Consider the following 13848-nt stretch of genomic DNA (forward strand, 5'->3'; position numbering starts at 1 on the left):
TACATAAGGACTCCCTATTTAAGTAGCCAGTCACAATGTTCTCTGTTTTCCCCGTCATTTGCAATCTCCTTAATATTGACAGAATCTAGTGTACGTTGGGATGCTGATCCTAAAAATACTTGACAAACTGACAAGGCAGATATGCAGCAAAGATTGGTTGGGGTCACCAATGGATGAGTCGCATTATAATACATTAGAGTAACTTGGAAACAAAGGGCAATTCTGAAATCAATAGCCCAAACGAAATGCAGACATGGGAGATCTTTTTTTAATTACATGTTTCAAATTTGTAATGAAATCAACGAAAAAATTGCTGTTGCTATACTTCAATAAATGAACACCAAACATTAAATCTCAAATTTGATACATTATATTAATGCCTAAACTTGAATCTTGAAGTCACGTACAGCTGAACATGTAACTTTTTCAAAAATATATAATTTTGTACTGCTGATCCCAAAATTAGCCTCCTGGACTGCCGTCCCCAAAAGACTTCCCACCATCTCTATCCTGGAAACATCATGGAACATGGGTTATATGTACTTTTACCAAGGTGCTTGACAAAGACAGGGTCTGTACATTTAGGAAAATGTTGAGTCACTGTAAACAAAAGTAAACTTTTAAAAAGAATAGCTTTAGTGTTTATTTTATGTGAAACGGGCCAAGAATAAAAGCTTTCCAATCCTTATTTAACCAGTCCTATGTTACAGTTGTGTTATAAGTCATATAAGCCAGTTTGTAACATGGCAGCAAAACAATGACAAAACAAAATCTAATCCAGATATGTGACACAATCTACATAGCATAAATAAATTTAACTGATTTGATGAATAAATTGCATCCTACTTCTGTCTCTCTTGTTCCTGTATAATCTTTCCTAAACCACCTTACCTAGGAAGATATTGGTTTGCCTGTTATAGTTTGTTACATAAAAACATTTGTTGAAAGTATTGCCCTACACTAGAAAGTAGAAAAACAATAATAATAGCATTAATGAAACCAAGAATTGTTCACTTCCTAACATCAATAGACTAGGCAGCAAGTACATAATGTACTAGACTCTAATGAAGGTCAAGGATGATAGACAACACCCAATGTGGGGATTACCTCATGTTCTCATTACTGATGAAAATGCCATAATAATTACTTCCAAAAGAATGTATTGAATTATCTTTATTTGAAAATGTAACAACAAAATGTCTCACGCAAATGTTTACCAAACATTTGGTTAAATAGAATTAAATATTACCTGTGACCTGTGCAGAAAAACAACTGCACAGCAAAGAGGTTCCATTGGATAATTGGCAGGGGATCTGATGTCAGGTCATTCTTAGTCCCATCTGATTCTTTCTTCTTTGACAAGGAATTCTGCAACTTCAAGATGCACCAACCTGTTACATAGATAGCGAGTGAATCTCAACTCCATTGCACAACGCACCAGATAGCAAAAACATGATTCAGCCATGTGATAGATTTCGTCAAACAAAGAACATCAGAGATATCTCACTGCAGTACCTAGTGTTAAAATGGTATGCCCACAGAGAACAACTTAACAGTATGATGGTCAAGAAAACAATGGAGGAATCTTTGAACTGTTCACATAGTCCACAAAAGTTGAAAGATGAGAAAGTCATGCATTTTGTTTGTTTCCATAAAATATTATCTATGAGAGGATCTTGTGAGAAGTTTAAGTTCCAAGTAGAAAAGTAAATAAGCTTGAATTGGTGGCTGAAACATGGAATCCTTCTGCACTTCAAAATAAATAATGGAAGATATTACTGAAGGGGTGACATGCTTGTCCTCACTCTTAAATTCTTTTTTATGTGTAGGCTGACACACTTAGATTCATAGTATCCACAGTTAGAGGAAAGAGTTTAATAATAATCCTTTCAAACAAGCATCTCTCTTTATTTATATACATTTCTTTTTTACTTCATGCCTTTATCTTCTAAGTTCAAACATGATATTACAGCATCTCTGATACTTGGCCAATGTTGTGCATGTGTACGTTTGTAGGAAGAAGCATGGGAAAAAAATCCAGAATTTCCATATAATTTACAGTTAGTATCATGCAACATTGGGAGTACATCTGTTATCTGTGGTGTAGGGTTCAGTGAAAAATAGCAGCGAGCAGACATGATCTCATTAGTAAAATCACAGGGACTACAACTGAATAATTACAGCCTACAGACTAGTGAAATTTCTACTTCAAGCCCTAATATAACACAAGGAAGATAAGGTTAAATTTATTTCCAATAAACAAGAAGCAAAGGACTTACTAGCCACATTATTATAACAAGCTATTAAAACAATATTTTGGATTGTTCAATATTTGTCCACAAAGGACAATCACAAAGTTCAGAATCACTATATTTTTAAAGGTTAAAGAATATACCCTGTAAAACAGCAAGCAATGTTATAAGTAGGCCCTGCTTCCCAAGCAACAGCAAAATAGTATAACTCCATACTGATAACATGGCTAAAACAGCCACAGTTGTATTCTGTTTGTAACAAGTAGGCTCCTTCAAGTTTGATTTTTGTATAGAGAACAGCAGTATCGTGAGCCCAATAGTAAGAATATACACTATGCGTGGAAACATGAGTCTTGCAGTATCTTTCACAAAGGTAGGCATATTGACAAAATGAATCAAGGCTATATCTCCCAAAATCCAATGTAACAATATCAAAAGGCAACTTATAAAGCCACCAATGTATAAGGCAAACAAATAATATTGATCCAGCAAGAAATGCTTATGTCGAAGCCACCTTGAAACTGGTAAGGTTACTATTACTGCTGCAAAAGCAATTATTACAAACAGCTTTGCTACACTATCAGACGACGTGAAAGAATAATTATCTGATGCAGGTTGCATCAAGGCTTCCTTCGATGCCCCATTTTTCCCAATTATACCCAGAATAGTGTTTAATATCAGAAAGAGAAATGCCTGCAAAATCTGAAAGTTATTAAATATCGAAACAAAGGTTGCAATTTATAAAAGCTCAGAAATGCCTTATGTTGATCTGGATACATTGCAAAAACTCATATGACTGGCATAATTTTATAGTTATTTTCATGAAATGAATTTTCATTAGGTGACAGGGTATTATTTGTCCACTACAGCACACTTTACAAACAGCCAAAGTAATTCAAATCATTTAAAGAAACTTATTTACCTCTGGAACCATGGATTCATTCTGAATGGAAGAATGAAGACTTAACAATCCTATTGAAGCCAGAAGAAAGTTTGCCACCCTTCCCTCCTCAACTAAATCAAAACCAATAGAAAGAACTTAAAGAAAAGTTACAAGCTGTCAGGTAAAATAACAGTGAACAAGATATTTTATATTCAAATAGTTTAAAATCTTATATGTGAACCTAGTACTTAATACTTCTTGATTGGTGCTCAAAAACTTATACAAGCATGGAACTTATTGATTGGTGCTCAGAATTTTTGAAAGGCATGATAAATTTAGGAAAAAAGGCTTACGAATAAAGCTGTTTGAAAGAAAACTAATCGCACGCATAATGACAATAGACACAGCTGTCATATGTCTCAGAGAAATCCCCTTATAGTTTTCCAAGGAAAACAGCATGATCCAACATATGGAGGAGCATGCCTTCCAATGTCTGTATAAACCAGCCTTAAATTGTACCATATAGCCAATTGCTGAACCCATAGCAAATGTTCCAAGGACTAATAGTAAAATATGCTCTTTCAGAGCAGCAACTGACTGAGGAAAAGCCATGCCTTCTAGAATGGAATAGGCAATTGGGAAGCAGAAAATTCCAAGAAAGGTTGAACACAATCCAGTTACAAGCAATTGTCTCCAAGGAAAGCATGCCTCCAAATTTGTACATTCCTTTTTTGAACAAACCATAATTATCTTTCCAAGTCTCAATGCTGCAGTTAAATGCACGATAAATGAAAGTAGCAAAAGGAGGAACCCAATTATCATTGCTTTGATACCAAACTGCGTCCATTTGGCCCGAGCAAGCTGAGCAGTCACTTCCAAGTATTCAGAGTAAGCATCAATCTGTTTTTGATACCCGGACATTTTCAATTTACAATTCCCATTATCAAACTCATCTTTTGATGATGATTGTTGCTCTTCAAAATTTAAAAATGTTGCTTGTGACCGATTATAGATATCTTCCAATATTGTCAGATCTTCTGGGGAAAACCCAATAATAGAAGATGCAGAATATGCATCAATGTACCGTTTGACCTGCAAAAGGAACATATTACTTATAAAATGATTTATTTTAAAAGATAGACTACATTCAGCATCAAAGAAATAATACTGGAATATGCCATGAGAATGCTGCTTCTAATTATAGCATACTCATAACAGTAATAACACAGAAAATGGTATAATCTGGCTTTCAAAGGCTATTCTTAACTATATCTTAAAAACTTTATTTAACCAAAAAAAATTCCTAGAATATTACACAGCATAATATTTAACTTGTACAAACTCATAAATAATTGTTAAGCTAAAAATGAACAATTAGTTAGTGAAAACAGATTATAAAAGCAATCAGCTAAGGTTACTCATCTTTATCGATTAAAGTTTGAACCAAGCAGTGAGCATTCACTGGGTTTAATTTACATAGGTTTAGAATTATCCTCCACCTCTCTGCTGCTTATGATCTTTGTGCAAAAACATATTATTGCACTACACAAGAAACTGAAGGTACCTTAGATTTACCCCATCTAATTAAATTTATTTTACATTGGTGTTTCTAGGTTTAGGTTCTTTTTAGAACCTAAAGTTATTTTTACTCTGACCATTTCTATTGTAGCTGAATGTACTTTTGAGCCCAACTTACATACTTTAGTCATTGTTGGACATTAATGGAATGGTTTTCTTTGTTTCTTTGCCTCTGGAGACTTATCATCCATTGGAGTTATCAAAAGTTCTGGAGAAAGGATCCTGCTTGCTCATACGCTTGTCCAGCCTGGCCCCAATAACCAGGGATGACCTCTATACATTACCAAAACTTGCATTGGCCCTTTGGTGGTGGATCATGAGTCTTCAGTTCTTTTGGCCCATGCTGTGATGTCCCCGATGAAGGACAGCTGAGTTGAGCTCTTTATTTTGCTACTGTTTTTAATTCAATAAATTCATTATTAAAATATTGAAAAAAAGTAATTATTAGGCTGACTTGCATATGAAAAATAAATGTTTTGTTAGTAAGTGGAGGCTGACCTTGGGTGATATCTTTAATTAATGTTAATAATTAAACAAATTTTAATTTCTTGGGCCAACCTGTTCATCTTTGTAACCGACATGACCATAAAAGGTATTAATAGGAGGCTGAGGAAGCTCAACAGCATGGAAGGTTTTTATTTATTCTGGCATTAAACAAATGCTAATTATTTCCAGGCACAAACCTGGAGGAAACTCTTTGCAGGACGAAATCACTGCAAATTAGTCTTTTATGCTTGGACGCCAATCTGACCATTAAATTGGAGCAGTCCAAAGGAGTCAAGGGAATCAGGTTCAAATTTAGGGAACAAGTCAGTGGAAGGTGATTCCTTTGTCTTTGTCTCTGACAGGGAAAAGCTTAGTGTTGACGTGGCTAAAATCGTGGAACTACGACTTCATCCGGCCAACGCAGAATAGAATGCTTTGTATCCTATCCTCTCTTGAGATAAGGAAATCCCTAGTGCTGTTTCTTTGATCTATGGGGACGACCTCAAGGTTTCATTTGTCAGGTCTTGACTGCAAGATAGCTCAACAGTCAATGTAATTTGTTGGGAGCACAAGGGGACTTACGTTTTGCAACAAGGTGGTCTACTACGATTCTCAGACTATGAAATAGAATCAAAAGGGAAGGGATAGGAGATCTAAAACTAACAAGACTAGTATGCGGGTAGACGGATTCAACATAACCAATCCCTGCTTGGCCAGATTAGCTCACAACCTTGCAGAAACAATGCAATCTTCAAGGGGACTTGGAAGATTTTCAAACTACAAGAGCATGGCTAAGCACCCAATTCTAGCGCAGCCTAGACGAACACCTGCAATTGAACTAAGCACAATTCAAAGGCTTAGGTTAACCATACGAAAGGACACACAATCAGTATATCCTCAATGGTATGAGCCTGAATCTATCAAATACCTGCACACCCAAAACAGAAAGATCCATCTAAAATGTTGAAAGAAACCATGCAAATAGGATGAAAACCAGATGATAAACACCAAATCAATGTCTATATATTGATTTCAAATGACTATTACAACAATTTCTGTAGCATCTCTATGCTACTGTTAAGATCTAACCTATTCTAACTTCTAAAATCTAACTCTCTAACCCAATACAAAAGAAAGGCCTCTGCCTTTTATAGATTTTACAATATGAATCATAGGCTAGGATGGATTGCATCCAAGGGCTGCAGCTTGCCATCTAGAAGCTGGCAGCTTTAACCCATGCCCATTAAACTCTCAGTCATCCATCAAACCACTATCTCAACTACCTGCAATTGTCTGGATTCAATTTGAGTCTATCCGGTAGTTGGACATAACTGACCTGTTTCCCCTTTGTTTCAAAATGTCTTGAGTGGGGCCCATAGACAATTTTACAATAAAACAGTTTCAGTTTTCAGCAACTGAATTTCTGGAATTAAATCCAGCTGTGCACTTTTCCTGAGAATGCATGATTGCTGCATTCGGAGTGTTCTTTGGTCTTTGGTTCCAGTAGTGGACGTTAGCTTGTTGTCCAGCGGCACACTTCCCAATGCTCGGTTGCTCTCACGCTCCTGCAACGCATTCCTACGTCTTCTTCTTCAGCTTTCAACGCCTGGCTTCTTGACGTTTCAGGCCTTCTCTTGGTTCTTCGGGACGATGCCTTCGACCTGCGAACAATTAATCTCACTTTAATAAATCAATTTGAAAAATTAATTAATTTAATTTAACAAATATTAAATTTTATTTACGACGTTTGGCTTCGAGAAGCTCTTTGTGAGATGTATCTTTTAAATGCCCTCTCCAAACGCGAAATCCGATCCTCGTCTTGGTTCGCTCTCTAACTTCAGACGAAATTCAGGCCTGCGAGGTGAACTTTTAGATGTTAAGACTTAAGTTTATTTGTTCTCCTGATTTTTTGGACCATTTGAACAAACTGTGAGAAGTTTGGGAACTTAAAATGTCTCTTTAGTCAAATTTTGGGCAGCTCAACCCCTTTGAGAGATTTATCTCTTTCAAGCTATAATGCCTTGGTTTTCTACTTTATTTGTTGGCGTTTATCAGGCAATTGGAGTATCTCGAGCAATGTTTTATTTACTTGCTTCCAATGTCTTAACTCCTCCTTGAAGACTTCGGGACATTTAGACGCGTTGGGACCCTCTCTGCAAATTTTGGCTAAATGAAACATTTTGCACGAATTGCTTTTGGCATGTAAATGACTTGTTTTAAATTTCGGGCTACTAGGAGCAAATACGAAACTTTCTTTTAGTAACTTTAAAGGCCTAAATCGCAAAAAACGAATTTCGGCCGATTTGGTCTTAATGAGCGAACTTTATTCGCATGCCTTTGATTTAATGATAAACTCGGCCATTTTATATCAAACCGCGCAATTTGAACTTCTCCTTTTCGGCGATCAAAGTCTTTTACAAGCTTATAATGCCTTTCGGCCTTTCAATGTTTATCGTGCGATTTGATGGCTTGACTCCATTTTTGGCTCTTTTGAAGATTTTGCAAGATAAAAAGAATGGTTTTCGGCCTAAATGGCCTATTTGCGATTTAGTCTCTTTGACGATTTTCGGTGTTTGGGCCATCCATTTTCTTTTTGGGCTACTGGATTATTTTGTGAGCTTTAACAGACCTCAAGTTTTTCGGGTTAAATGATGTATTTGCGAACTCTCCACTCTTTGTATTCACCCTTTTCGGCTGATGAGCCGATTTTTAAGTGCCTTTGAAAGTTTTTAGCTTGATTGGTGAAATTACGCGAACTTGGAGCTTTGCTTTTTCCGTCCGCTTTCGGCATTACAAGTCGCTTTGCAAGCTTTAAACATTTTCCCTTTTTCGGCTCAGATCATGATTTTGAGAGTTTTAAGTCTTTTTCAGCCTATAAGGCCTTTTGGCGAATTTTAAACTCATTTATCCTTTTTCGGCTTGTAAGCCGAATTTGAAAATTTATGATTTTCGGGTTTCATTGAGCTCTTTGGCTTAAAACAAAATACCACGCGAGTTTGATCTCCCCTTGCCTGATTTCATGAACTTAAAAAAAAAGGGTTGATGGCGCGATTTCTATTTTTCATTTTCGGCTTGAAAAGACATTTTGTTAACTTAAGGCGCTTTCTTTTGCAGGCAAGTTGAGCCTTTGTAATACGCGATTTTGGGGGAGAGAATGAATTTCGGGCCTCACAAGAGAAATGCGTGATTTCTGAGACTTTGTAGTTTTCGGCTCAAAGAGCCCTTTCGCAAGTTATGCCGTTTTCGGGCTGGAGGGCCCTTGTACAAATTTTGATGTGATTTGGACTTTGCCTCCCTTTTTCAGCATGTACACCAATTGTGCACGACTTTTGACTTAACGCCTTTCAGTCTGAATGATGTATTTGTGCGATATTAGACTTTTAGAGTTTAACTTCACGACTTGGGCGCCTCTTATTATTCTCAGCTTAAATGACTAAAAGGCGCGACTTTGACTTTTTTGGCCAAAAGGGAGATTTTGAGAGCCTCTTATCACTTTCAGCTCAGGAGAAGATTTCGTGAGTTTGAGAGCATTAACCCTCTTTTTGGCCTGTGAGCGTGTTTTGTGAAACTTAGTTTGTATTTCGCTTTCTCACGTGATTTCCTTTTAAATGATTCCTCATGATTTTGGCTTCTCTCACAATTTAGCTACTAACGCGATTTTCGGGGAGAGAATGAATTTCGGCCCTCGAGGCCAAATTTGGCTTGGCGATTTTAGAGGAATGTATGCGAGCTTGCTGTGAATGGTTTCAGACGCCCTCTATTTGAATATCCTCTCCACACGCAGGCAGACCGAAGACAAAATGGGGGGGTCCCCAGTAAAGCAAAGGGGCGATGTGTGCACAACGCTAAACACTTAGCTGCAGCAATCGAGTGTAGTGTCCCTTGTAGAATTACTAAAGAGTCTTCCTTATATTTGATCAATCCAATTGAGATATTAACTATGGCACCTTCAACTTATTTAAAGAAACCATTATTGCACACTTGTGTATATTAATAGGAGAAATTAGAATACAACTGATAATGATGCCACACCTCTTATGGTGGACAATTCCTCATCAAATCTGAGTTCTGCAGTTCTAGTTCAAATGGGTTAAGTCTGATATGAATGTGGTGTGTGTGACAAATAGATACACGAATTAATTAACAAGAGTCACACTTATATGTATTAATAGAAGATAGAATGTAGTCATAAATGATGTTACACCCATCACAATAGACAAATCCAAATCTGATAGGAACTGCTGAAATGATACAGTCTGATATAAATATTGGTTTAAATTTCAAAGATTGATAATAGGTTAAAACGCTGCTCCTGAATAATGACATTAAGATTATGCGCTTGTATGTGAGAGGCTTATGCCTTGGTCTGGTCGCTGTATCTGATTATAATCCCTATGCTCTTGCAATAATGATGAATGCTTGTAAATGTCCCCTTTTTTGCTCGTTCTTGTTTTTGATGGTTTAGCCTATTATATTTGGCCCTTGTACGCTAAAATAGATGGTTAGAAGGCTCTGGTGGGCAGTGACAGAGCATTCCCTTCTCCGGAGCTCAGTGTGGTTCAGAATTGGCCTTCGTGTGACTCAGTTTCACACTTACTATTTATGGTAAGTTAGTGGTTGATCAAGAGGGACCCTTACTAGTTTTAGTAGGGCAGATAGATGTTCAGAGGATGCAGTGGGCTACCCTTTGGTGTTTGCAGAATTGAGAAATAATGGTTATTAGTGGAGTTATGATATTTTAATTATTATTAAAGTCATACTTTAATAATAATTAATTATAAGTGAATAATAATGATTAATATTTGGACTTTATAATATAAGGGACATTTAATGAGATAAAGTCAAATATTAATGCATAAGTTATATCTTAATGTTATATTTGCCCTTTATAACTCAAGGGTCCATTTATCATTAAAAGGGGGCCATTTAAAATTTAATTGTTTGAACGCCAAGGCCAAGGAGATTAATAAAATATTAATGTGCAAGCTCAAGTAATAATAAATGTCAATTAAAAGCTTTTTGGGAGAAGTTCGACTTCATGAAGAAATATATATAGCTGCCAAGAAGAAATCGATGGGGATTATTGAGCATTGTTAATTCTTCATTCAAGAACTGTGGAAGAAGACAAGGGTTTTCTGCCATATCCAGAATTGGAGAACGTAACCTCTTCAGTGTTTAGCAATCTTGAGGCTGTGAGATATCAGCTGAATCATTGCTTGATTGTGGACTTCATCCAGAGGTTCAATCTGTGCATTAAAGAGGAGTTTAATTCAGTGTTTGAGCAGATCATTGTAGGGTTTTCATTTTGCAAACCCGAGGATAATATTAGAGCTTCTTGTTCCTAGCGACCTAAGGATCATATCAAGCATTATTTGGAGGCATCAAAGTGCAGATATTATTCATTTCAAAGGCTGCATGCTTGAAACAGGGGCGGACAGCTTGAGGGGTGCGAATTTGAGCAAGGAGGCACAATAAATTCCAAGTAAATTCTGGGAGCATTATTGATGCTCAAGGAGGCTAGGCGCTACTCATTTGGCGGCAAATTCATCAAGCATAATCATTTTGTCCAGGCAGCCATCATTTCCAGGTTATACATCAGTCATGATATTTTAGTCTTTAGGCATGTAATCAGCATATTTAAAATTGCAAATTTAGTCATCTAAGCATTGTCAATTCAATTAATTATAGTTGCATTGGATTATACCAAGTTGCTGCCGTTGGTGATCATTGCACTCAGATTTTGGCATTGTAAAATAGTTTCACATTGTAAAGCCAAGAGTCTTGGTTAAATTATGCCAGCATTGTACTCAAGTTGTCTATCAATAAAGGTGATATAAGTTGTATGCCTACGATCTGATATAATGTTCATATTTATCATGCTTGATTTGCATATTAGTTTGCATGCCAAATGTTTGATAAATTGTCACTTGGCTGTAGATGCATATTTCACTTACAGGAATCATATATATGCATTTAGACTATTGTTTTGACATTGTAGTTGTATTTTCAAGCAATTAGAGTGCATTGACATCATTGCTCAAGCATACAATCAAACTGAAGTCACAGACCAGTAAGCATTGAGTTTGCATAAAAAGTGTTTGACAATATTCCTTGAATGAAAAACTACATCAGATTACACAAGAGATACTACAATGCTGTTTCTTATCAAGTCTTTCTCTTCTACGTCTATGGCCTTGAAACTGGTGGATGCACCACCTGCCCTTGGCTACCTTAATACTCTGCTGTTTCTGCTTGTTAAGTCTTTCTCTTTATGCATCTATAGTTAAGTTTGTATCAGATTTAGAAAAGCTGGTAATTTTAATTTTTATATGTACCTTAAAACTGTATATTTCAATTTGCAGAATGATTATTATAATACTGATTTCTGAATATATTGCTGACTGCAGAAAATGGAGAATTATACACAGTTCAAATTATCAGATTCTTTAATGCTGAGTACACAGTATTCCTTTCAGTGTTATTGCTCAGAATGTTCTCCACGATATTATCGATCCACCTTGGCAACATTCCAAATGGAACATATGTGATAATATATTTATGTTCGACGGTCACATAGGGACACGACTCTATGTGCCCATTGATCATATTTGATAAGCGATAACAAATCATAGCCAATAACAATCTGTATAACTAATGACCGATTATATATGTAATCGGTAATAAAAGGCTATTACCGATTACATATAGAATCGGTGATATGTATATGAACCGATAGTTAATCAAATGATCATAACGCAAATCAATAATAGTAAACAGCAATAATAATCGATCATGATATTACATTATGATTATAATGCAAATCAATAATAGTCATAATGTAATATTGTCATCGATAATCAGAATACTGATCTCCAGTTAAGTGAAGGATAGGGATAATAAATAATACAAATGTCCAAGGCCAATAGGCCACTTGGACATTTGATTAGATCAGTCAGAGGAATCCGACCGTAGCTGCATATCTTCAACACTCCCTCTTAGCTAGGGAGAAATCCTTCTAGCCTTTAGTAAGATGCATCACCTTAAGGTGATGGTATGAGTAGCTTCACTATATGTGTAATAGGAAGATATCACCTTACTGTGACAAAGTATTTATGGCATGTCCATGGATATCAAGTGTCATGATATCCACCATAAATGTCTCTTTATGTAATATCCACCATTATGGCTTGTCCACGAATATCACGTCTCATGATATCCACCATCATGGTATATCTAAAGATATTACTACATGGCATGTCCATGGATTTCACGTCACATGAAATCCGCCATGAATATCTCTTTATGTAATATCCACCATTATGGCTTATCCATGGATATCACATCTCATGATATCCACCATTATGGCATATCCATAGATATTACTACTAGAGATATAAACCATTATGACATATCCATAGATATCATGTCCCATGGTATCCATCATAATGGTACGATCAATCAATATCGTAAGATCGTCACCTTACGATAATTATCAGATGTACAAGTGTTCACTATTGAGAGATCGTCACCTCACAATAATGTTCACAGGGGCCCATCAAGCACTGAACCAATGTTGCCATGGAGTCACACACATGATACTAATCATGAACCATATCAGATTAATAAGATTGCATAATAAGAGTTTACACTTTAAATATCTTAGAGAATACATTAGTACTATTAAAACAAATCAATGTTGATGAGACTCAATCTCATCTAGGGCTACATTTTCTACCATACCAAGCTTACCTCGAAAGTATGCAAACTTTATTCTAGAAAGAGGCTTGGTGAAGATATTTGTAGTTTGTTCATTTGTACTAAAATATCTCAACTGAATAGCATTCCTTTCCACCATGTCTCTAAAATAATGATAAGGAATCTCCACATGCTTTGTTTTGTCATGGAACACAAGATTGACAGAAAGCTTTATACAACTTTGATTGTCACAATGGATAATTGTAGGTTCTAAGGATTGTCCAAACAATCCTACAAGAAGCTTTCTAAGCCACACAGCTTCTCGAGGCCCCATGGATGCTGCAATATACTCGGCTTTTGTGGCACTGAGTGCTACTGAAGACTGCTTCCTACTGAACCAGGAAATCATAGCAAAACCCAAACTGAAACAACAACTAGATGTGCTCTTCCGATCAATGACACATCCTGCCTAATCAGAATCAGTATATCCATGAAGTTTCAAGTCCACATCAGTATATTTCAAACCATATCCAATTGCCATGCAGGTATCTCAAAATATGTTTTGCTGCAACTAGATGTATTTGTCTTGGTTCACTCATGAACTGACTAAGTGCACTCACTGCATAACAAATATCTGGTCTAGTGTTGACCAAGTACATTAAGGACCCAATCATTTGCCTGTATAGAGTGGGATCTGTCAAATCTGAATTAGCTACATCTTCTCTTAACTTATGCAAATTTGTTTCCATAGGTGTGACCATGGATTTACAATCCATCATTCCAAACCTTTTCAGAATGTCAATGGTATACTTTCCTTGACTTAGAATGATTCCATCGGATTTTTGCCAAACTTCTAAACCAAGGAAATAGTGTAATAAACCTAGATCTTTCATATCAAATTCAGATGCTAACTCTTGCTTACATTTGATAATAAGATGATCTTCTCCAGTAATT

The 13848-nt window shown here is 36.2% G+C and overlaps 1 protein-coding gene across 4 annotated transcripts in view; it reads right to left on the reverse strand.

Moving 5' to 3' along the window:
- LOC131074124 (uncharacterized) overlaps nt 1–13848 on the reverse strand; it is a 106483-nt gene that overhangs the window by 4707 nt on the left and 87928 nt on the right. For all 4 annotated transcript variants that reach the window (XM_059219613.1, XM_058010683.2, XM_059219612.1 and 1 more), the window contains exons 13-16: nt 3489–4227; nt 3175–3266; nt 2396–2945; nt 1250–1391 (exon numbers count right to left, since the gene is read on the reverse strand). In XM_059219613.1, the coding sequence (XP_059075596.1) occupies nt 1250–1391; nt 2396–2945; nt 3175–3266; nt 3489–4227 (1523 nt within the window). The remainder of the gene's footprint in view (nt 1–1249; nt 1392–2395; nt 2946–3174; nt 3267–3488; nt 4228–13848) is intronic.

This window comes from Cryptomeria japonica, chromosome 4, assembly GCF_030272615.1.
Source record: "Cryptomeria japonica chromosome 4, Sugi_1.0, whole genome shotgun sequence".
NCBI classification, from domain to species: Eukaryota; Viridiplantae; Streptophyta; class Pinopsida; order Cupressales; family Cupressaceae; genus Cryptomeria; species Cryptomeria japonica.